This window comes from Corapipo altera, unplaced genomic scaffold (assembly GCF_003945725.1).
Source record: "Corapipo altera isolate COAL_440 unplaced genomic scaffold, ASM394572v1 23, whole genome shotgun sequence".
Taxonomy (NCBI): domain Eukaryota; kingdom Metazoa; phylum Chordata; class Aves; order Passeriformes; family Pipridae; genus Corapipo; species Corapipo altera.
In genome coordinates this window covers 7,145,100-7,170,599 of record NW_020884878.1, presented here as the reverse complement: position 1 = coordinate 7,170,599, position 25,500 = coordinate 7,145,100, and the positions used below count along the sequence as shown (strand labels likewise).

Below are 25,500 nucleotides of genomic sequence, written 5' to 3'. Positions count from 1 at the left end.
TGGATTTATATGAATCCAATGACTCCTATAGCTTCAAAGGGCATACAAATGTTCATGGTCTGGAAACAGATCGTAAGGAATAATGTCAGGTCTTCAGGTTTACCTCTTGGGTGGTTGGTTGATTGATTTTTATCCTTTTTTCTTGCATAGGTTAGGGGTAAGGGATTTCATCAGTCTCTGAGTTATGAACTGGCAGGGAAGCAGGTATTTGCCTCGATTAAATTAAGGGTAGAAGTTACTTTTACATTTACCTCCTTTAATTGCAGTTAAAAAGCTTCAGCTTTATTACTGGGCTGTTTGAAAAGTGCCTGTTACAGACTCTTCCTTAAGTGAAAACGCCTGTTAGAGATTTTTTCCTTAAGTGAAAATACCTCAGTGCACGAGGAATAACGTGTATGGCCTGGTTGATTGCAACACTTAGGTACTCCTGATCTACAATAAATGTCTGCTTAAGAGAACTAGATCAGGTCCCAGAAAAGGAATACTCATTTCATACCAGCATTAATTTGACCAACTCAAATTACTCTAGCAACACTTCTTTCTATTTTGATATATTTACCAAACAGTGCAGACCATGAGGTCAGGCTTCATTGCGGCTTTAGTATTTTATCAATTGACACATAGTTACGGCTAAAATGGTACAAGTCTATTTTACTGTTAGTAAAAAACACAGAGTGTTTCAGCGTGAAAAAGCAATCGTAATGAAGTGTGAATGATACAAAGAAGCAATTTGACTGTGTTAGTTGTTAGGTTTTATAAACTGAAGGACCATTTTGTGAACATCAGAACTTGCCTTTCTTCAACTTATATCAATCTATAGGGTATTAGTTTTCACTGCAGACCTTGCCTTGCTCTCACTTTATTTATTGATGAACCGGTATAGCTTTAAATCACTTTCTAGGTCAAATCAATTAAAACTGGTAATGAACTGTAAGTAGAAAAGCTTTTACTGTATATCATATGTATTATTGTGCATATTATGTCACCTTTTTTTTCTGTTAGCAGTAACCATTTTTGCAATTAGTGAGGACAACACTAATATAAAAATTGCAAAATAGTTACACTGGGAAGATAAAAATGGCTCTGCTTTATTCCCCTGCTGCCCATGGATATGCATAAATTCCTGAACATTGAAAGGAACACTTTTCTTCCTCTTGATTTCAAAGCCTATCTCCACTAGGTTTGGCCCAGCAAGTTCTCTGCTTCCCTGCTCTCTTGTTGTGCCTCCCAGAGTCATATAGTCCCTCAGATCCTTCATCTGTTTCCATGGCTGTCATGTTGGGTAGGGCATGTTACCTTGGGTAAGCTTCTATTTTCTCTGCCTGTTGTTTTTTAATTGCACATTCTGATAATCTGATGGTGTTTGGCACACTTTTGGGCTTTAAATTGTTCGTTATCTGTCCACAGATTAAAGGTCTGGCTAACAGCAGTTGTTAATACCTGTTTTCCAGCATAATAATAAATATATTTAATTTCAAAGAACAGGCACATTTCTTCTTTGCAAGGTCAATTTTTTACATTTGTGTCTTAGCCACTTTCCCAGTGTGCTACCTGTACTGCAGCTGCAATGGGCAGGTTTTCATCCTTTGAATGTCTTGCTACTTTTTCATGTAAAATATATAAAGAGCTGTATCGTAGAACCCTAGAATGGCTTGGGTTGGATGGAGCCAACACAAAGATAATCTAATTCCAGCCTCTCTGCCATGGGCAGGGGCACCTTCCACTAGACCAGGTTGCTCAGAGCTCCATCCAGCCTGGCCTCAAGCACTTCCAGGGGTGGGACATCTGCTTCTCTGGGCAACCTCTTCCAGAGCCTCACCACCCTTATAGTATAGAATTTTTTCCTAATACCTTATCTAAACCAACTCGGAGCTCAAAGCCATTACCCCTTGTCCTCTCACTGCATATATGCAGAGAAAGATAAAGAGGGGACAAAAAAAATACGGTTGTGTTACAGTTGCAGGCATGATGATCTGAATTTCACACTGCTAGTTCTACTGCAGTAACTTCTGTAAGAAGTACTATACCTGGGTGTTTTTTTCCCCTCTTGTCCTAATTGGGCATGTTTGTGGCTGTAACTTGTAACAGTGTCATGACCCATCCAGTTTAAGAAAGAGTAGAGCTCTGATAGTGGGTTTTACTTTCAGTGAATTTTACCTTCTTAGTCCCTTCAAATGTTGGGGAATTAATAGAGCATCTACTGCCTAGGATCATGATGCTTGATGATGCTGTGGGAAGAAGTATCTGAAGAGGCAGGACATAGTTCTGTTTGAATTGTCTGACATCTCAAAAATCTAACAGGAAGGAAATGTATCATGTTTAAAAAGGCTGAGACTATTGTCTAGCTTGATTTAAGAGTTAGGAGCTGCACAGATTCCAAGCAAGTGACATCAGACTAGGCTGAAAGCTGGCTTTAACCTCCTCTCATGCTTGTTGAGTAACATCCAGTGTCTGCTACTGATTATGTCTTAAGTTCCAGATGGATGAAATTCTGGAGAGAATGCTTTAGTAAACACTACAAGTAAAATGTTGTATAGCCCTTTTCTGTTTTAATAACATCAGTCTTTTAGGGATACACTGTTTGCTTACTTCAGGTATTTGTGTCCGTTCCATAGTGCAGTGTTGTTGTTCCTGCCGAGAGAACAAAAAGTACTTGACTAGAACTGACCCGGTCTCGGTCAGTTGCAGAGGTGTGGGCCTTTCCTTTCCTGATCTGGCAAACTGATGCTTGACAGGGTTTGTGTCGGTCACAAGAAGACGAAGCAGCAGAAGCAGGACCTAAAATAACCTCTCAACAGTGAGGCTGGAGTGAGTTCAGAGAAGGCCACAAAGATGCTCAGGGGGGTTGGAGCACTTGTCCTATGAAGACAGGTTGAGAGAATTGGAGCAGAGAAGACTGGGGAGACCTTAAAGGACCTTCCACTACCTAAAAGGGGCCTACTGTAAATCTGGAGAGGGAGTTTTTGCAAGGCCATGGAGTGATGAGGGATTACAGTTTAAAACTGAAAAAGAGTAGGTTCAGATTAGATATCAGGAAGAAATTCTTGACTGTGAGGGTGGTGAGGCACTGGCACAGGTTGCCCAGAGAAGCTGCTGCTGGCCTATCCCTAGAAGTGTTCAAGGACAAATTGAGTGGCATTTTGACCAACTTCGTCTAGGGGAAGGTGTCCTTACCCATGGCAAAGGGATTGGAACTAGATGATCCTTAAGGTCTCTACCCAAACCATTCTATGATCAGCAAGGAGAGGTCTTTTTAATAGGTCATCATCATCCTGCTTTTCCTGTGTGGCTTTTTATTTGAAATACCGATGGTCTTTCTGGGCTAGTTGCACTGTCTAAAAACAAAAAGCTGCAACCTGCAAAACTTTTTGCTAAACTGTGCATCACAGAGCCAAGTATTCTTCTGAGTCAGGTATGAACAGTTCTTGATTCCTCAGAGACCCAAGACTTGTCTTCAGCAGTTGTACAGCCTTGCTGTTGATCAGCACTGGTTAAATCAAAGAAATGCAGAATATGAAGGGTTTAAGCATAGCACCAGCTCTTTGGCTTTAAAAGCAGGACTGTTCTCTTAGCAGCAGAAAGGTCAGTTTGAAGAAGTGAGGCCAGGCAGTTTCCTTTCTTTACTCCAGTGAACTGATTGACTCTGCCCTTCCTGGTAGTGAATGGAAGGCAGATGGGAACAAGTTTCTACTGAGAAAAAGAGAAACCCCACCCTCTTGCAAGCTCTATTTGACACAGAGAAGCATCTGAGTAAAACATAAAAAAACCCCTGAGAACCAAAGTAAAAATTTTAAAAAAATTTATTTCTTCAATTTTATATACAATAATTACAGTCTACTGTACAAAGGTGTAAATGGTCTTTACTGTGAGTTGTTGTGCATATGCAGCTTAGTAGATAAATTTAACATTCAATTTGAATCTCAGTGCAAGTAGGCACTAGAACATCCATCATACCTCCAAGGTATAAAGAGACATACCAGTTTTACAGGTTTCTCCAGCATATTTTGTTACAGTGCAAAATGCTATGACATAAGGTTTCTTTAGAAAATTCATATAAATTAAACACATATTGCACTTGTCCCAACCAAAAGTGTAACAAGTTGTACTTACTGAACTACTTTGATATTTTTTAAAACATTGCTCACACACATGCACTCCTTCCTTCTGGCTATTTGTGCCAAATATGTGTAGGGTTTTTTTCAAATCTTAAATAACTGTTTATAGCTCTTTGACTAATACAATCCTTCTTGAACAGACTGCTAAAAAAAAAATAATCACAGCAGATTAATGTAACAAGAAAATTCTCCAAAACCCTTTCCAGTCTTCTTTCCAGTAGCACTGTAACTAAATACATAAAAATCAGTATTGTTTCAATTCATAATGCAAGTGTATTGGACAGCAACCATTTCAGACACTTACACCTCTATTTTCTGAAAAGATATGAAACCTCTAGTTCTAAATATGTATTTCTATGGTACTTGGAGCTGCTAAGCTAACATTGCACCCACAAACATTTTGTGCAATACCACAAGCAGGACTTTGACATCTGTACATCACTGGCTGCTATGGGGCATTTTGGGAGAAGTGGTGCAAAGTTGCATTAACTTTGGAGAACAAAGTCTATGTGGGCTGAACTAACTTAATACGGTCCATGCACCCACCAAAGGAGAAACAGAGGTGAAGGCAAACAACATCAGTCTTACTAGATTTGAATTTCCCTAAATCCTTACAAGCCTTGAGATTTAAAGGAACAAGTGCATTTGAGTGCAGATGCTAACTTTGTGCTTAAGATATTTATTCAAAGCTGAAAGGTAAGGGAGTAGCTTAAATACAAATATTTTCTCTCTTTTTTTTTTTTTTTGAAAATCAGTATGAACAAAGTTGCTACTAAAACCACTGATGTATAAAAGCAGAGGATAAGTAAAACACATGACTAACTGAATGCTAGTCCATGTCTTAAACAGTTCGGGGTTACCTGCAAAATGCCTCCAAAATTTAATTTATTCCCCCTACTTCACCTTAAGTGTACTTAGCTCCTGTCACAAACAAAATGAGTATTTCTTTCATGACAAAATTTCTGCATTCAACTCAACTCATTCATTCAGAACATGAGTGGAAGAAAACAATTTCTGGTACTATGGCATTCTCCAGATCCTCTTCTTGGAGCCACAACAATAACTTTCTAAAGGCAGGTCCCCGTCTGACTTGAATACTACTAGATATGGAGTCCTGAATAAGGCAGGATGCTGTTTATACAAGTAGTGAGATGAAATCCTAATTTGACATTTAGGAATTCTTTATACAGATAGCATACATCTACACTACTTGTGGAGGTCAAATGTTCATGTTCAACAAAACCCAACCAGCTGGGCTTTGGATGAGGAGAACAAACAGATTAAGTTTGCAAATTGGAAGGCTGATGGATTACTAGATCTGGTTCACATTCAGGAATGTTGTCGTCTGACCTCATGTACATTAGGAACACAGTGACAGTAGCAAAGGTAGCTGCATTGACAGGAAAAGCACGGAGAAGTGTGGAAGTGAGACCTCTCGTGAACACCCTCCAGCCTTCTTCATGGTAACTCTTTCTGACACAGTCCATAATGCCCTTGTATTGTGTAACACCTCCGACCCCATCGGCCTGAAGTCGGGATTTGATCACATCCATGGGATAGGTTGAGAGCCAGGACACAATTCCCGACATTCCTCCAGAAAACAGCAGTTTGGGAATAACGTAACTGTCTTCAGCTTCACAGCCTAAATACCTAGTCATGCAGTCATAGGTCAGGAAGTAAAAGCCAAAGCTTGGAGTTTCTCGTATGAATGTAGAGACCATGCCCCTGTTGATTCCCCTCAGCCCCTCCTTCTGATAGATTTTGATCAAACAATCCAGAGAATTTTTGTAGTTCTTCGTTTTCTGTTTGTATTCTCCTGTTCCTTGAAGCTGCATTCTTGTCTTTGCCAACTCCATGGGACAGCAGATGATGCACTGGATAGCCCCTGCTGCTGACCCTGCAAGGAACTGGTTTAATGGAGTGTCTTTTCCAAGAGCACGAAGTGTGTTTCCTTGTACACCGAACACAAGCGCGTTAATGAATGTAAGTCCCATCATTGGTGACCCAATACCTTTATAGAGTCCAAAAGCCTGACGGAAAAAGGAAGGAAAAATGCTTTTTAACAGTGGTGTTGATAACCTTCTGAAACTGCAGAATGTGGCCTTTCTGGCTCTCCATTGTGCCCTAACTTTCTAGCAGTGGCCAGAAGATCAGAACCACCTTGCTTTGTAATAGAAATTTCATCTCTTCCTAGGGCACAAACAACTAAACAACTCAGTAGTACAAATATATAGTTGAACATATCCCTAAAATAATCTTAGTCCATCAAGAGAAAAGTTTTCTGGCAAATTTTATACTTTTTTTTTAAAGTATCTTAAAGCCTGAAGCCACCCTTTTAGCTGAGATCTTAAAGCTTCAGCAACACCTCACTAATCTCTTCACTCATTGCTCTGATTGCTTGGGTTCTCAGAAAATTAGTTATTTAAATAACTTATTATTTTATTTAAAAAATTAACTTCGAAATACCAACTTAGTAATACTCTTCACAAAGTTTCTGGCAAACTTCTGATTACAATATCTCCCTTAGGTGAGGTTCAGAGTAAGTTTTATCTCTTGATCTTCAACATCTGTAATTTTTTTTTTAACAGCTCTCCCACTCTTTTGAGTCAAAATATACAAAGATAAAAAAATATGCAAAACTTACAGATTCTTGTTTTATGATGGACTGAAAGCAATGGAAAGTCCCACGGTAGAGAGGCTTCTCTACATTTTGAACTTGTAGACGAACCTATAAAAAAGTTGTGTGAGATACTGATTTGTACATCAGGAGCAGCCTAGTGGGTAAACTAGTGTCTTGTACCTATGTGGAAATTTGCTATTGCAATGGATATGCAAGAACACGGGCTGGACACTAGATATGTGGCAAAATCATTTCAAAATCTTGTGTGTTTTGAATTAATTTGGGGGGGTGAAAACATTAAAGTAAGAGGATTATTAACTTCTTGTGAGTATCAGAAAACCAGTATGTGGAAAGGTGCATTGTTATCTAGAATTTCAAATAGAAGTTTTCCAGTATGGGCTACAATAGGGACTTTCTTTAGCTGCCAGGAATAATTCTGTTCACACTAAGGAATATCTGTACAAACCTGAGAGAATTTTATAAAAAAAAATTATTTGCAAGTCAGTCCTGAAATAAGGATAGTTTTAAAAGAATGGAAACTTTCAAAACGCCCATGGTATATCTGGTTACCAAATTTGGGCCATTCATTGAGATCTGATTTTTTTTTTTATTCAGAGGGTAGCTGGGCAGTGTCTCTTAAGATGTTTGTCTTTGCATAAGAGAAGGAATAAAAAGCCACTAGTCCTTTTAAATTTTAGTCTGTTTTTTTTTTTTAAACCTGCTGAATACAAGCAATTGATGAGGGTGTGGCTGCTTCAAACCTTTAATGCTAGTAATCAATTAACTTTTCCAAAGCTGAAATAGTACATTCTACTGGACAGATGGATGCTGCTGTAACTGGTGGTCTTAGAAGACAGGCATTTTCTGGATGTTTTTAAACCTTTAATGGAAAAGTCCAATTCTATTTTTTCATGCTAATTTGCCCTCAGTATGGTTAAAAAAGTGTCAATTGTACTTAGCTTATGCAAAGCCCTACACTGCAATAAACTCAATAAATTGGTTTCACTGCATTGATAAAGTTATAAATCTGTCTTTGATCTCCAGCATGGAGGGCTGCAATGTTCTTCAGAAAAGATGCTTATCAACCATTTATGCTGCTGCAACTCCAGGGCAAAAAAACTTCAAGACTGTTATTCTGAGCAAAAAAAGAAGATTATCGTATCTGTGTGAAAGATTCCTGAACTTAAGATCTTTTTATCTGTTTTTGCCTAAGGTAATGAAAACCACCACCAAAACAATGAAAGACCTGTAAGATGTGAGTCTAGAAAAGGATTGTGGAGGTGGTTTTTCAAGATGCTATATTCATGTTAGCTTTCTTGGAAGGAAAAATAAATTATCTTTTTTTTAAATATTCTTACCCATATTTTATGCTTTGTAAATCAAAACGTTAGTTTTCAGTATCTTTTTAGCATACACATTAGTGTATGCTAGCATACTGGGAGGCTGAGATCCTCACAGGTCTTACAACATCTTAGGGTTAAAAGCAGTCTTATGGTAGCATTCAAAGAAAATAAATCCTTTGTTATTTAAAGGGACGTCTGGGGGATGGGCAGATTGTCAAAACTGTTAAAGAAGCAGGTTCACAAACAAAGTCATAAATCTTAACAAGCTGTCACAATTGCACAAATGAAGGTTTTACTCCATTTATAATTTACTACTATTGTTTCAAACCTCATCTGTGAAGTTAGTGGACTTCCACATGGATATGCTCGGGGAGATTTGCAGCTTCGGAACCTTCTTACTTCATCTTTTCTACACACTTGTGTTTAGTAGTTTAGAATTAGTAGTTTAGAATTAGTCATATTCTATATATGGGTTGAATTTCTCACTTTTGCCCAAATGATTTGTGAAATATTAACAGATTAAGTCCTGTTGTAGGATGAAATATTTAGAGAGTACTGACTCTCCAGCTCTAAGAATGAAAAATGTCTCTTTCTCTTGAGCACAGTGCTGGTCACATCGAGGTACCCTCATTAGCAAGCTGCTGTGTAAGGCAGTGAGTGCACATAAACTTTATTTCATGCATATTAATGCCATATTCAACAAGCTCTGTAGTGTGTACAACTACAGGAAGGATGAATCATGTATGAAGTTTAGCCTTCTATTCCATTCATTGGCCTATATTCTTGCTTCCTTCTTATTGGAAACGACCATTTCTAAGGTGTTTAGGTTGAATAGTAATACACACTAGTTTCACATAATTTAAGACTTGCATAAGGGTACCGAAGACTAAACAAACCACTACATCCCCCAAACAGTCCAAGAGTTTAATAATGTGGGAAATAAGTGACTTTAGAAGTGTTTTAGCAATGAAAACATCCTCCAAAGATATGTAGAGGGTAAGATCTCAAAAACAGTGTGCCTGAGATTCAGTTTTAGAGGCACTGTGTGTGGAACTGTATACAGCCAGAAATGCATAGCAGAAAGAATAAAACTACATTAAAAAAAAAAAAGGGATATTCAAACCCCGCTCCCTCCATGCCATAGCTGTAGAAGAGGGACACATCAATTTAAAACTAAAAGGGGAAAAAGCTTCGTAAGTCTTTCAGATCTTTACTTGAACTAATACATTTGGGAATAAATTAAGACTGAGAGAAACAGAAGTGTTCACCTGGGCTATACTTACTAGGTAACTCTCCCGTGATGAGGCTTATCTGTCATCTACAACAAAGTAACACTTTTGCTGTTAATGAAGACAGCCCCTAGCTCAGAAAGTAAAGGCAGTTAAAAGCAAAAAAGCAATTTTATACATTACATCAACAAACCAGGGATAAGCAATTTGCCAGTTCTGAGATCAGCTCAGTTGCAGGTTTCGCAGGGTGACTTCACCGGCTTAATTTTCTCCCTGTGTGTCCCACCATCCCCCTCCCCGCTCTGTGAAACATGAGTACCAGCCAAAAAAAACCAAAAAAGAGCTTAAATGCCAAGACAGAAGTAAAATTCTGGCTTATCTAAGCAGCTTTCCCATTGTTCAGTTATATTAAAAATGCACAGTCTAAGCTGACTACCAGCTAGCCCTTTAAACACTGCAGAACTATAACAAGAGTTAATTTTTAACACATATACATACACAAGTTATGCAATGTTTTGTTTTGTTTTTTGTTTTTTCCCTTAAAGGCTGGTTAGTTTTCCCACTACAGTGATGACTGTGCCAGCTAATAACAGAAATATTAGTATTTGCTCTAACAAAAAATAGATTGCTTATAATACCTTCAAATGGATATAAAAATATCATGTACCACACTAGATTTCACAAAACATGGAGAGTCATCCAGAAACAAACTATTTGCTCTATTGTAAAGCAAGATGCTTTTTTCAAAGCCAATACATCTATTTTGCAATAATACATCTGCTGAAACTAGCACGGGAGCCACAGTTTTTGCAGACAGTTAAATGTTGTTTCATGCAGTAGAAGCTGTTCCACTTCAAAAAGCAAACACAAAACAAAAAAACCCCCCAAAACCCTACACATAATTAACTTTAATTTGAGCATAGAATTTTTGCAGTTTTGCAGGATTCAGTGAAGTGACCCATCACCTTCAGTTACGTATGTGAAACTTGGCAGGTTGGGGGTGAGAGAAAAAGACAGCTGGCCCTGTACCATCATAAGAAAAATTGTGCAAGTCTGGATAATGCCATTCCGGAAAATATATACTAGAATTCAGCTGAATTACTTAACAGTCAAATTTACCATATTCTGAACGACAAAGCGACAGACTTTACTATTTGAGCAGCTTCCACTGCAAGCTTGCAAAGAGAAGTAATGACCACTAGCTCGGGAATTCTGTATTGAATTAACCATGTGCTAGGATACAGAACATGGTGATGGCTTTCATCAGCCCATGACCTTTGCATATCTAAATTCAGCAGGGTAAAGGTATTCCAAATATAGGTGTAGTGCACAGCAGGCTGTCTGCTGAAGTTAAGTGATCGGGTATATTAATTTAGCAGGGAATATATTGATATCCTTTCTTCTATTCTTCCAGCAGGGGACTTTGGACAAGGCTGCCAAACGGTGACTTAAATTGTCATTCCATTCTGAAAGATGGGTTTGGACTCCTGGGAGCCCTAGTTGGAGGATCCTTTAGAAGATCTCAAATCTTATGTTTGAAGTAGCTGAAGTATGCATAACACACACAATTAACAGATGATCAGAAAATCAATTTGAACTTGGAAAGTTATAAAAATAATACTTGGAGGAAAAAGCCCCCAGACAAGCTTCATACTTGGATTTTTATTCACTTACACCCTTTGGCTGGTGCTACAAATTAAGGAGTAAGTAGCAGAGCTTGAGGGGACAACAAAATACAATCTTTCAACCTAATAACAAAGTATGTTTGAGTTCCAAATGCAGGGAGAGGCAGTTCTAGCAGTTAGTGTTGATCAGCTGCAGAGAAGCAAGCTTAGAATAAAATTTGGTTAAATATAAGATTGTATTTCCAAATACAATATTGTTACTGCACTGATGAACTTGCAGTTTAGGTCAAGGTTTGTCATGTTACTGGGTTTTCATTTCTGAGGAGCTGTAGATGGAAAAATCTATAAACAGGTTGTGGAGGCTTGTTCCAAGCTTTCCCACACAGATTTATGCTCCTACAGTGTCTGGGGAATTTTTTTCCTCTCCCACTCCTTGGAGAAACTTTAAGTTTTCTACTTAAAGGCAAAAATGTTTCATAATCAACCCACCTTAACAGTGTCAAAGGGATGTCCTACCAGCACTCCAGCAGCACCTGAAACAAAATAAATATCATGGTTATTACTCTGAGTTTTCTTCCTGGGTCTGGGGCTACAGTAGCACAAGAAGGACCACCGGCCTGAGGTGTAAGTGCACAGCATTGTTGACAGACCAGGTAAAGAGCATCCTATCAAGTCAGAAGATAAGAAATCTACAATTCAGTCCTTCAGGCCAGTACTAGGTGCCTTTATGCTTCTCCTCAAGCTTCTGAGCCCCAGGCAGGGGTTGAGGTGTGTGACTACAGAGCATGTCACATGGTACGGAATGTGCAGCTGTGACTCCTGGCCTCAGCCCAAGGCAAGTCCAGCAGGTAGAAAATGCAGGTTTCCTCTGAAGCTCAATGTTTCAGGTACATGTCACTCTTTGCAGGCACAGAAAACAGGTAAGCTTCTCTAAAGGCAGAAGAACATTCCTGCTCTCAGCCTTTCCAGATGTGATAGTAGCACCTGCAGCAGGACCAAGGATTACCAAAAACCTTTGCTTTATTCTAGCATTAAAGGACTTTACAGAAGTCACATGCAGGCCTATTAGTTACACCAATCTGAATACAGGCATTTTGCACACAGGCTGAAGCAATGAATCTTCTGGATCTGTGTTTCTGTGACCCAGCAATCCTTAATGACCACTGACAACAGCGAGAAGTACAAGAGCTTCAATGCGCCTTCCCACGCTTGCAGAAAAATAGCTGCCGTCCCTCTCCCGAGGAAGATGTGGCAGATACAGTGTCCACCCCAGGATGGTGCAGTCCATGTTGTTCAAGGCCAGCACAGCGGTAAGATAGCCCAAGATAGAAAAACAGTGCTGTGCACTCTGTTCGGCATGGAAAGGCCACTGGCACAACTGACCCCGCAGGATCCCCGGCAAGGCAAGGATCACTAGGATGAAGTCAGAGAGAGGCTGAAAAAAAGAAATTAAAAACCAAAAATCTCTTCGCCAAGTTGGCAAGAAGAACAACAAGCTCAAATACCCGAAAAGAAGCGAGAATAAATCTCCTGAAGATAATTTAACAGCTGCTAAAAATAGCAGGCAGCAGGCCGGTGGCAGATGCACCGGGAAGCGCAGAACGCGCCTCACGCGTTCTCTCCTCCTCTCCATCTTAAAGCTCCCCGGCTGTCCGTGTGTCCAGGTCAGGGCTCCCGACCGCACCGCTGCCCCTGCGCTCACCCCAGGCCCCTCTTCCCACCCCCATTCCTTCCAGTTCCTTTGGGCAAACGCCGGTGCTGCGGCGCGGTCGCGGAGGGGACGACCCGCACCCCCCGGCCACAGGGGAACCACAGGGGAATCCCCCAAGACCTTTCCCGACCGTGCTCGGCCCCCACCTGCAGCGGGGCGGCCGCGCTCATCGCGCCCGGCACCATCCTCCGCTCCCAAAATAACAGCGCCGCGCCCAGCCCTCCCCTCCAACCTGCCTCCCTTTCTTCCGCATTAAAGAAAAAAATTCGCTTTTTTCCCCAATCTCCGCCTTTTCTCCCTTTGCCACCTTTTTATTTTTCGCACCATACTCCCCTTTTCCTTTTGCGCTAATTTTTATTTTCTTCTCCCCCCTTCTCCTTTCGTTTCCTTTTTCATCCCTTTTCCCCCTTCCCCATAATTTTTTTTTCCTGCAGCCCCCCCCCCCCGCGCCGCCACTCACCGCCGACGCACCCCGCCAGGAAATCCAGAGCCATGCCGGCACGGTGTGTCCCGGCGGGGTCCAGCCCTGCGCGCCGCCGCTCCGCGCTCTGTCTCCGCCCGCCCGCCGCCCGCCCTTTCTATCGTCCGCCCCCCCGCCCGAGAGGGGCCGGGCCCCGCCAACAGGGGCGGGAGCGATGGGACAACTCCCCCCACGCCGCCCCCATCCACTGGTGGCCGCGCGGGGGCCGCTCCGGCCAAAGGGCGAGACGGGGATGCGGCTGCAGGGAATGGGGGCGGTCCAGCGCTGCGCGCTCCTTCTGCATTTCTGACCCCTTCCCTCCCCTCCAACCTACAACCTGTCACTTCTTTTTCAGCAGCAGCTTCTTTACCAGAAGTAAAGGCTGGAAAAAATTTAGGAGGCTGCAGAGGTGGTGGTTGGGGGGTAGAGGGGACAGAGTATCCCTCCAGCAGAGCATCAATATTGCCAGAGTTGTTTTGAGTGGTTTGGGGAGGCACTGGTGGTTGGAAATCCTGTGGAGCTGATGTTGTGAGGACTTTGGAGGTGACCACCTTTTAATAAGGATGAAATGCCTGTAGCATCCCTGCTATGGGCAAAGGATGAGAGAGTCAGGGCTGTTCAGAAGAGAAGGCTCTTGGGGAGACCTTGTTCACAGAATCACAGAATGGGTCAGGCTGGAAGGAACCACAGTGGGTCATCTGGCCCAACCTTCCTGCTCAGGCAAGGTCATCCCAGAGCACATGGCACAGGATTGTGTCCAGACAGTTCTTGGAAATTTCCAGTGAGGGAAACCCCATACCCTCTCTGGTCAATCAGTTCCAGTGTGTGGTTGGTCACCCACTCAGTAAAGAAGTTCTTCCTCATATTTAGGAGGAACTTCCTGTGCATCAGTTTCTGCCCATTGACTCGACCTATTTCCTGTGGCCACCAAGAAGAGCCTGGTTCCATTTCATTGACACCTTTCCTTCAGATACTTAGAGACATTGATGAGGTCCCCTATCAGTTGTCTCTTCTCAAGACTGAACAGGCCCAGCTCCCTCAGCCCTTCCGCATAAGAGAGATGCTCCAGTCCTTTGATCAACTTTGTAGCTCTTGGCTGGACCTGCTCCAGGAGCTCCATGTCTCTCTTGTACTGAGGAGCCCAGAACTGGACACAGTAATCCAGATGTGGCATCAGCAGGGCTTAGTAGAGGGTCAGGATCACTTCCTTCAAACTGCTGGCAATGCTCTTCCTAATGCATCCCATTTATTGTGGCCTTTCAACACTTAGAGGGTTTGTAAAGTTGGAGAGAGATTTGTTACCCAGGGCCTGTTGTGATAGAACAAAGACTAACCATTTAAACTAGAAGAGGGCAGGTTTAGATTAGATATTAGGAAGAAATTCTTTACTGGGAAGGTGGGGAGGTGCTGGAACGGGTTGCCCAGAGAAGTTGTGGCTGCCCCATTCCTGGAAGTGTTCAAGGCCAAATTGAATGGGGTTTTCACCAACCTGATCTAGTGAGAGGTGTCCCTGCCCATGCAGAGGGGTTGGAACTAGATGATCTTTAAGGTCCCTTCCAACCCAAACTGTTCTGGGATTATATAACCAGACTCCACCTCCCTCCAGTGTTGTGCCAGAGAAGGAAGGAAGGGTTGCACCAACAAATATGGGCTTTGAGCCAACTGTTGCCCCCATGGCACAATGGGAAGTTTGAGCATGAGACCCTATCTCTCATAGTCAAAGCCACAAATCAGAATCTTGCTACCTGTGGAGCTTGGCAGAGCCCTGGATCTCAGTCTTATACAACACGGCTGCACTTCACCCTGCAGAAGAGGCCTCTCCCCTTCCCACAGGCTTTTCTTGTTCTTTATTAACTCTGTTTTCCTGCTAACATTGCCTGGCTTCATGGTGCCCCAGTGCCAGAGCCTTTAAATGGGGAACTCAAGTTGTTGACAGTTTCGAAAAGGGAGCCCTGTTTAAGCTGTTCGTTATTTCTGCAGGCAATGTCTGAGAAAGGGGAATACCAGTGGCCTAGAACAATAAGTAGCCTATTCCAGCTTTGCTTAGAGCAACATGATCTTCAGGGCCTGCATAGTCAGTTTTTAGAGGGTAAATTCCAGAAACAGAATGGAAAAGCAGATGGATTTTTTTTTAATTGCTTCCCATGGTATGGCAGTTATTTTCTAGGTGTAGCAGCTCAATACAAAGTCAATAAAATCTTGCAGTGGAATAGTATACTAAAAATCAAGCCAGCTTTTACCTTCTGTGCAATGAAAGCACACAAACAAATGGACAAAGACAAGGAAGCTTACAAAGTGGTCTGAAACTACTACAGAAAAAAACCTGAGAACCTGTCCCATATTTAGCAGCTCTTGGACCATCATTACAATAAATAAGCTGACAAGATGGAAATGCAAAGCACTCAATGAATCCCTAACCTTCCCCATATCTTCTTCCAACCTAGTGCTCCTATAGGTTCCTTCTCATCCCAAAAAGCTGCTAAATCAAATCAAGAACTAAGGTGTCTCCAGAGTGCTTTGGGATTCCTGATTCACACATCTGTCCTACCTGGGAACAACCATTTGGTATCAGGGAGCAGGTAGGTAGGCTGGTCCTGCCCTTTGCCACAGCCAAATGGCCTTGGGGGCTGCCCACTCCTACTCTATCATCTACCTCCTAATAGAAACCTTAGGTCTCACTGAACTCATACTCCTGCAGCCAGTACTTCAGATCAGACAAGAAGTCCTCATCAGTCTGTTTTTCTTAAACATTTTATCCAAGTATAAGTGGAAGTGACTTTCTCTCACTGAATCTTGTCTGCTCTGGTATTCATGGGAAGAACTACTACCTGCCATGTCCAGATCCCTACAGGTGAAAATCTGGATGTTATATGCATCTACCTTGCAGCACAAGTCTTGGAAGGATCATCTTGGACCAAAACATTCCTGGACAAAGTGTTTTTAATCTGTTATTCAAATCCTCTGAACTCACAAGCAATTTGCCTCAGAGGAGTTACCTTCTCCACAAGAAGTGGTTTGTAATTAATGTTTGCCCACAATGGTCAGGGAAAACATTTCCTCACTCTTTGTAGGCACTTCTTAGGTTATCTGAAGATAGTTTCAATCTTAGTCTTTTTTTCTGTGAATGATATTAATTAATATCCTTTGATCTCTGAATCCTCTTACCCCTCTCTTCCTTCAGCTGGAGTTCCTTGAACTGAGCTCTAAGGCCTTGCTAAGTGAGTGCCGGGAGATTACCCTGGGTATTTGGAGACAACACGGAATACGAGATAAGATATTTGTAGGAGTCATAACATAATATAACATGACATACATAGCATAACATAGCATAGCATAGCATAGCATAACATAACATAACATAACATAGCATAACATAACATAACATCATATAACATGATATTGTTCACTTATGGGCAGCCTGACACATGATGTGCTCCAGATCCTTTCCAGTAGATCGACTGTGTGCCACAATATTCCCTACTTTGATCTTTCAGCTTTTTTCTATAGTCACTCATAGCTGTTCATGCTAAATTGTTTTTTCCAGATTGTATTTCCAGTTTGTCAAGATCACTTGAATTCTATTCCTGCTGTTGATGTTTGTGCAGCCCCTCCCAGGTTGCTGCAATCTCCTAAGGCCTGTCTTGTTCCTGTATGCTTGAGCTGTTCCTAATAAGCTTTATTCAATGTTGTAGAATGGTTTTTATTCAATGCTACTGAGCATTAGAGTGCTTCAGACAGGGCACTTTATATACTAGCGCAGAGAACATCAAGGGCTCATTGGTGTAAAGTCTGAGATGTCCAAGGCTGTTTCACTAACAAATGAGCGTGGCTTTAGTCTCACTGGGGAGTGTTTCTCTTTTGTTCATTTTTTCTTGCTTGGGGTTTTGTTTTGTTTTCAGTTCAAGTTACACTTGTGAGGCAATGTTGTGTAAATGTGGAGGAGTTTATTAAGTTTGTGTGTGGGGCGGGACAGTGAGTCAATATGGATGTTTGTATTTGTGTGTGGCTTCCACAGGAGCTTTGTGATTAAGGAAAGGAAGAGCTCTTACAGTTTGGTAGTATTTCTCAGACCAGACATTTTGCCTGTTGATCCAAGGCCTTATGTGTGCGGTACAGATATACTTTTGGAGAGAGGAGACCTAACGTGACATGGAAGGAAACACAGATTTAATGGTTCTTCTCTTCGCTGAGGCTGTTTTTTCTAGATATTTCAAAAGCTGTGTCTGATCTTGTGTCCACTCTGTTGATGTGTGATGGCTCTGTCTCAGAGCGTGACTCAGAGGCCTGTTGGGACTCTTATGCCCTTAAGGCTACTTCTCAGCTGTGACTGCCTTTTTTTTTCATTCTGCTGAGGCTGTTCCAACTACAACTTACAACTGCTGGGATACATCTCCTAGAGTGCTGGAGTGAGGGGTTGTGCTTTCCCTGCTTTCTTCTTCTTTAGGAGCATTTAGCTTCCCTGCTGGATGGTGAAATGTGTGGGCTCCTCAAATAAAGAAGGCAGAAAAGAAAGAGCTAATGGCAGCTTGGGAAACATGTACAGTCTACTAGCACCTATGGCAGGTGCACTGCCACAGGTCTGAGAGAAAAGCTTATAATTTAATGTTATCCTTCAAAGAACCTCTTCCTTTTGTTCCCTTTGTCTTTTAGGTCTGAGGGGTGGCAATTCAGGTGGAAGAGGCTTTGCAGAGGATGCTGGAGGGGTGAGATAGCCAAGAAGGTTTCACTTCATTCCTGTGGCAGGAAGTGACCCTGTCAGCTGTCTGCTGCCCTTGATGGAACCCGGAAAAGACCTGGGAGAGGGTAACCCCAAATAGAAACCTGGGAAAGGGAATCAGGAGACTAGGAAAGGGAGCATAATAAGGCAGAGAATAAGCAGCAGGGCAGAATAAACACTGCAGGTAAACAAAACATGAAGTGAAAGGTCAAAGGCAGAATGAAGTAGAAAGGGAACAGAAATGTGGAGTTATGATAAACTCAGAAAATCTGTTGGCAATGGCTTGTGATCAAATATCCATTGTTGGCTCAGATGTCTCAAAATCAAGCTGCTATCTGAAATGCTGAGCTTGCGAGAGGTGCTGCAGAGAGGGAGTGGCTTACCGTGTTCTAAATTGTGAAGTGCCCTGAAAAGTTTGGTGCAGCTCCAATTTTCCATGCCTTATCCTGGTTAAATGGAAACACTTTTATTACTGGGCAAACATAACTTCTGGAAAGCTTGCCCCTTGCTATTTTAAGCAGAAGTGGCCAAGTTCTGACATGCACCTTCTGCTGTTTGTCTCAGCCTCTGCTCCACATGATGTCATGTATATGTTTAGCTTGGGTTACTGGTTTGTTGGAGAAGGCAAGAGAAAGAAGCATAACCTGCACACGAAACAGTCCACAACATTTATGTTCACTCTGAGGAAGAATCTGTCCCTGTTCATAGTCAGTTGTCTTGTGCTTTGTTTGAAATACAATACATAGCCAATCCCTGGGTGCTTCCCTGGAAGCAGATGAGAAATGAACAGACCAAAAAATCATAAAAAGCTGCCTATAGGCATTAGTCCAAAGTCTCTTCCTTGCATTGTCTTTAATTTTGAAGATCACATATACTTTGGGTTTTGTTAACTAAACTACTGAGTCTTTTCTACCTCTTTCTTGTCAGCAAGAGGGCTAAGACAGAGCAGACCTACACAAACACATCCCCATGCTGGGTCTCGTCTTCTCTTGTCATAGGTCCCATCTTTATCTCTGACCTGTGCTAATACTATATGGTTAAGAAATGATAATTCCTCTTTTTTGTATATTTAGGAAAGGAGCTTTGAGTCCAAAGTACCTGAAATACAAGGACTATGTTCTCTTCCATTTGCTGCAGGTGGAGCAAGTTTCTTTGCTACTGGCCTTACTTTGAGAAGACCAGAAGGCTTTGCATGTGCATGCAGTCAGTAATATGGAGAGCAGGTCTCCAGCAGAACCCAAATGCTATTTAGCAACACATTTTTAAGATGCCAGGGACCACAAAGAGGCAAGCTGAGACAAGAGGGTGGGCACTGAATCCAGTTATCTGAATTAATAGCTGTCTATCTACCCAGCAGTTTTACCCATCCCTCCCTCTGCACATTACTGAGTCACTCAAAAAGTACATTTGTGACCCTGAGATTAGCTCAGTTGGTTAGAGTATGGTGCTAATTAGGCCAAGGTTATGGGTCTGATCCCTGCATAGGCCATTCACTGAAGAGTTGGACTTGATGATTCTTGTAGCTCCCTTCCAGCTCAGACTATTCTGTGATTCTGCTTCTCTGGTTGGTGATAGTGAGCAAAAACTGTTGGGAAATTCAGGAAAGGAAGACAAAAGCTCAGTAGCTGGCACCTTTATAACATTTTTCCAGTTTAAATTTGCAGACAATATAACCTAAGCCTCAGGCTGTTTTCATGAAGTAAAAGGGTGCAATTATGCCTGTTTTATAGATAAGGAAACTGGTAACACTGATTTGTCCTCGGGGAACAGGAGGCAGAACTAGGAGGACAATGTCCTCTGCCTGCCTTGTGGCTTTATCTTTAAGCTACCATGTTCTTACAGCAATATTTCTGTGAGATTAATGGTTCTTCACTGCCAACAGGTATACAAATACAAATATCAACATCATGTACTTGAAATCCTCTGGCACAATTTGTATTCACAGGCCAAGCTAATGCCTGGGAGACCAGGTCTCCAGACGAATCTAAATGCTAAGCTGTTGTAACAGCATAGACACACAGCATTATGCACCAGTCAGTAATGAATGAGAGACAGCAAAAAAAAAATGATAATATGTTGTGAGGCAATGCCATTAAGGTTTATGTACAGACTTTGAGGCAGCTTCCTGGTAGGTTATATGTGGGCTTCCAGCTGTCATGTGGAATTTCTGTTGCAATAGTCTTACGGTAAAGACACCCATCCTTTAGAAACTGAAACAGGCTAAGCAGGATGACTAATGTGCCTCTGCAGAAACTTCCCAAGAAACCTGTGAGATGGATGCTCGTATGATTCCTGAACTAATGCCAGGGAAAAGACAGGGGTGACAAGTGAGCCTGTGGACCTCATATGATGTTCAGAGACTGGCACTGTTAGTACTGGTGTCTGAGTATTCTTTACTAAGGCTGGTGATGCTCCTGAAAAAGCTATGGAAACTTCTGGCTTTCACCTCAATTTTTCTTGAGTTTGAGCCAATGGAAGAAGTCAGGTTAATGTTGAAGGTACAGGACTGAACACTTGCTGCTGAATTGGGTGTGTATTTGCACTAGGACAGCGCATACTGCTTGCAGAGGTTTTTGACAGAGATCCCTGAATTAGTATTGATCAAGACAGGATTGGTGTCAGAGGCTCTCTGCCTCCAAACAACATGGGGTTCTTCTCTGGCATTAAACTCACTTTGTAGATGAATTTTTAAGGGAGATTCTTTGGTTTTGTTTGAAGCCTTTAATTAATTCACTGTAGTTTCGCTTGTTTTCCACTTCTGCAAGATAAAAAGTTTTAAATTCCTTTGTATATATCCCCTCTTAACATAAGCTCATAATAATGCTGGTATTTAGAAAAAGTTCTCTTTTCTGAACTCCTTAATGCCAGGTTTGTCAGTTAAGTAACTTTCCCATGTGATTTTAGCAGCCAATATCAAAGTCCCAAATAATAACTCCTGAACTACCCCTGCAGAAAAGGTTGAGGCTTGCACATTAACATCATCATGACAAATAAAGAGTACATTATTGCTTGGTGGTTGAGAAAAAGAGGCCAGGAAGGTGAGTGCCTCCCTCTGCTCCAAGCCTGCTGCCAAGTCACTGACTATATCTTCTGTTCATTAAAGTGCCAGAAATGTGCAAGAGGTTGGAAAGCAGCTCAAAGTGCAATCAGAAAGTCAATAACAGTCCTGACATCCTCTCCCTTCATCACAGCCAGGAGTCCATCTGAAGTGCTAGTGGTGCAGGCTGGCATAAAAAACTTTCTCAGAGCTTGCTGCGGTGGTACACTGTCAAATTTCCTCTTTCTTATTGTAAAGATCAGGATCTAATCGTGGCCTTCTAGTGTCTGCAGGGAGCTTACAAGAAAGAAGGAGAGGGACTTTTTACAAGAATATGTAGTGACAGGAGAAAGGGGAATGGCTTCAAACTAAAAGAGAGTAAGTTTAGATTAGATATTAGGAGAAAGTTCTTTGCTGTGAGGGTGGTGAGGCACTGGAACAGGTTGCCCAGCGAGGTTGTGGATGCCCCATCTCTGGAAGTATTCAAAGCCAGGCTGGATGGAGCTCTGAGCAACCTCGTCTAGTGGAAGGTGTCCTTGCCCATGGCAGAGGGTTGGAACTAGATCTTAGGGTCCCTTTCAACCCAAACCATTCTATGATTTTATGATTTTGTAAGAAGATTTATGTAACAGTCTAAATTTTTAATATATACATATTTTCAGAGGGGTGTTTGTGTAGGGTGGGTGCTAGTGTTGCTACTTCCATATTTTCCTGTGATTTACTCCTGAACAGAGGCTTGTGGCTCTCTGAGAAGGGTCTGGATCCTTGCAATGGCTTCATGGCAGTGGACATGCAAGTTGTGCTGATGAGAAGATTAGGTATAGGGAGATTCAGTGACTTGCCCCAAGCCAGAAAATCTGTCACTTCTTAAATTACTGCAATAATTTTAGTTTTCTTGGAAATGTATTATTTTCCTTTCCCTTGGGAATGTGTGTAGAAACATTACAACCTTATGTCAGCTTTCCAGAGGTGAAATCACACTCATCATTACACCTGGCTAAAGCTGATGCTGTTCTCAATGCTCAGGATGGTTTCCTTACTGCTTCTGTTTGTTTCTTTGTGAAATTCCTGCTGCGAATGCTTAAGTTTTTGGTTAGTACCTGAGAAAAAGGACAATGAGCTGCTTTGATTTGAAAATCCAAAACACAGCTGGAGCCAGGAGGCTCCACCCCCACTTCCACCCCCTGCCACACAAGCCAAGTGCTGGACTGTGCCAGCTCAGCATTGCTGGTGTCACTCTTTGCTGTTCTGCAATGTGCAAACAGCCTGGTGGCATAGTGACCGTTTGAACGGTCTCTTCAGTCAAGGATTTTTCCAAAATAAGTTGAATAGAAATTAATGGTTATGCATGTGAGTGTGATATAGCCTAGTGCTAGTGGGATAGAAAATGCAGCATGTTATGGGAGGAAATGAGGAAGGATTGTTTTCTCAGCAAATCTGGAATGGCGAGCCAGCAGGTGGTTGCAGAGTCAAAAGAGGACAAGCTTCTCTTTTGCTTTTCAGGATGGATGGAGTTGGTAATGTCCTGGGAATGAGCTGTGGAAGAAGAGGGGTAAAGGGATACCCCCACTGTTTTGTCTCATCTAAATGATGCTATTTAGCACTGACTACCTACCTAAAGTCTCCCTCTCCACCTTTCCTTTTACTCCATCACTTTTACCAGTCCTCTGGACCCACTGCCACTTTGCTATGGAGCAGTCCTCTCTGCCTGGGTGGGCAGACAGCTGCCTCCTCCTGTGGAACAAATGGAGTGTTTCATCCATCACACACTGTGTAAAATTACGGCCTTCCTCAATTTTTATCACTCAGTGTCATGATTTCCTGCAGATTGTTTCATATAGCCAGATCTGTCTTTTTCTCTGACAGCATCTTCCATGCTCTACTTTCTCAAAATCACCCATGAAGTTCACTCATTTTGAACAAATCACTCTTAAACAGTTTACTATTGGAGAAAAGGACTTGTGAGTTATTTTCTGTGGAATGCTATCCCTGTCGAGGCTCAAAGCATGCATTTTCTGAGTTGTTTCCTAGGGCATGCTTTGAGAAGACCACCTGGGTTGGGACCAGGCACTTTCTCTCAGCTGTGCATAGATGGTGTTTATTTGCAAGCTGGACTAGCAGCAATCTCTGGATCTGCAGTCCTTGGACATTGTGTCAAAGGGTAACAGGAATGACTCACATTTCATCAAAATCTTCCTGATAACTCAGGAGTTCTTTGAGATGGATTTTTTACTGTTTCTATTGACCTGTAGCATTGTGGGGCTGGGTTCTGGTAAGTTAATGGTATATCTCTGAAAACTAGTGAAGAGGGGATGAAGGAGAAAGCTCCTTCAACAAAATGTGAAGAAAAATGAGACCTAAATGACTCCATGTCTCTGGGAGGACTCCTGGTAAGGGAGGCTGAATTGCTGCCTTGAGTGTCACTCTCTTCAGCATGGAGTTGGTCTGTGCTGTCTGGAGTGTGCTAGCAAGTAATAGCAAACACAGTACCACAGGCTTCATTTCTCACATAGGGTTTCCTTCATGCAGAATTATACTTTCCTCAGTACATGCTCTTGTGTGAACACTTGAACTTGTGTGGGGCTCTCCTCCAGAAGGCTCTTGCCTTGCTGCCATCACATGATGGCTGGGATGAGTGTGGCAGTGGATCCTATTTTCCCCTAAGTCCTGATCAGACATCAGAAGCAAAGAACCAGAGACCACCACAGTGGCGACTGTGTTGCCTGGGGCCCACGTTACTCTGCTAAGCCCCTTTTGGGGCAGAAGTCCCTAAAGTAGTAGTGTGAATTTCTCCAGAGATGGCTGTCCCACTGATACCTTCATGGGACAAGGTGAAATGTTTCAAGCCCCAAAAAGATTCTTCTTTCAGATAGATGCCTTCTGAATGACCTCTGTTTGCAAAGGAACTCCAGCAAAATAGAAAGCCCAGTATACCTCATTGAAAGGACCAAAACCATTATCAGAAGGTTATCAAAATGTCTGAATCTGGAGTCAGTCTTCTGCTGTATAAAGCAAACTAACATTTTGATAAAAGTGTTATTGTGAATGGAGGTTAAAATAATAAATACAGGATTACTTTTCTGTTGCAAAGGGGAGGTTTGGGTTGGTTGTTTTGGTTTTTTTTACAATCTCAGAAGATTTCATGAAGAAGATTCCCTTTGAGCTGTTCAGCTCAGCTAAAAAAGGTAGGAATTTTGTTTATTTTGTGATATTTCATGGGAAATACTTACTAGCCCTGATGCTTTAGTCAGCCAGTGTGACATGACAGCCAGCCTCTATTTTCTTGATATGGCAGCAGTCACTTCAACATGTAGAAAATTTTCCCCCCACATGACACCCTCATCCATGGTGTGACTTTTCATTTCGAGAATGTAGTGAATCTTGTCACTTTGCCTGGAAGCTGTTCCCAGAAGAACAATATTGAACAGTGGTGTCCCAACAGTGACTCTGAAGGTAGCTATGGCTGCAGCAGCTTGGGCTGAAGCAGGTCAGCAGATTGACTGATCCCTGCAGGAATCGGGAGTCTGTAGGCTCCAGGGCTGCCCTTCCACAGAGGACTGTGTCCTTGTCCCTGTGTGTCACCAACACACCAGAGCCCACTCCTAGCTCCACTGCTGGAGGGGTTCTGCAAGGACAGAAGCAGAAATGGATGATGGGAAAAGAGGAAATAGCACCTTTCTCTGCATTTGGCATATGCAGACTGTTGATGAACCATTAATAACTCCCCCATGGACACCAGGTGTAACAAGGAAGAGCTACTGAATAACCCAGTGTGTTCTAACCGCTACATTGCTAACTCTCTAGATAATATTTTACTTCTGGTTTCAAGTATTTGCTGTCCTTGCAGGATGTTACACTGGAATAATCTGTTCTCTCCAGTGCAGAAAACATTCAGGGAACAAAGCATAGGAAATTAAGCGGGAGCAATTTAATAAAAATCCTTTCATTTTCAGTTCCCAGAAACTTTGAGCCCTCACACCAACCTCTGCTATGTGTCACTGGCACATCAGACCCAAAACAGGAACTTCAGTGAGAAATAGGTTCTTGTGAAATGTGCAGGAAACAGCACTGGGTACTGAAGTCCTCAGCTCCCCTGTAAAGCTGATCCCAGAGGGGCAACAGCCATGAAATTTTCTTTTCCCTTTGCTGCCGACGTGCCTTGGCTCTGACCCAGGGAAACCTCTTTAAGGGGAGCACAATTCAGGTCACGACTTGGCAAGCCCTTCACTGCATCAGGACTTTGGTTTCCAGGTTCTCTCTGGGCAAAGATTAACCTCTCACACATAGATGTGACACTCTCTGGTAACAAGACTGTTGTGCAAAAATAGGCAATATGGCATTTCCTTGAGCTCTTGGTTCCCGTCGACCAGCAGGTCATTCTCTGTGCTTTCCTCTTTCCCCTGATGACTTCACCACCCTACCCTGGGGGCAAATTGTGAAGGAAACAACAGGTTCTGGACTAGTCTCCTGGCAAAATTCATCTCACATCTCCCCAGCAGCGCTGTCCCTAGCAGGCGGTGGTATCCACCTTACTATATGCATAGGCCCTAGCGGCATCATCCACGATATTCCAACCCTCTCATACAGGGAGAGATAGTGGAGGGTGCTGACAACCAGGGTGCACGAGATGGCAGACCAGTCAG

General features: G+C 42.3%; 1 protein-coding gene across 2 annotated transcripts; it reads right to left on the bottom strand.

The window, feature by feature from the left end:
• Window positions 1-3,782: 3,782 nt before the first annotated feature.
• Window positions 3,783-13,193, bottom strand: SLC25A29 (solute carrier family 25 member 29). 2 transcript variants are annotated; one of them, XM_027637807.1, is made up of 5 exons: window positions 13,104-13,154; window positions 11,422-11,465; window positions 9,362-9,396; window positions 6,760-6,843; window positions 3,783-6,145 (listed from the first exon to the last, which is right to left on the bottom strand). In XM_027637807.1, the coding sequence occupies exon 5, from the start codon at window positions 6,110-6,112 to the stop codon at window positions 5,396-5,398; it is 717 nt and encodes a 238-aa protein (XP_027493608.1). In that variant the 5' UTR covers window positions 6,113-6,145; window positions 6,760-6,843; window positions 9,362-9,396; window positions 11,422-11,465; window positions 13,104-13,154; the 3' UTR covers window positions 3,783-5,395. The 2 variants fall into 2 exon arrangements, with proteins under 2 accessions (XP_027493608.1, XP_027493607.1); XM_027637806.1 differs by lacking the exon at window positions 9,362-9,396 and having other exon boundaries at window positions 13,104-13,193.
• Between the last annotated feature and the right edge of the window lie 12,307 nt (window positions 13,194-25,500).

Coding starts and splice junctions, on each gene's coding strand:
- SLC25A29 (XM_027637806.1), bottom strand. CDS start 13,137: ATGGCTCTGGATTTCCTGGCGGGGTGCGTCGGCG. Junction 11,466..13,103: donor CCTGGCGGGGTGCGTCGGCG/GTGAGTGGCGGC, acceptor ATTTTGTTTCAG/GTGCTGCTGGAGTGCTGGTA. Junction 6,844..11,421: donor ATCCCTTTGACACTGTTAAG/GTGGGTTGATTA, acceptor ACTTTTTTATAG/GTTCGTCTACAAGTTCAAAA.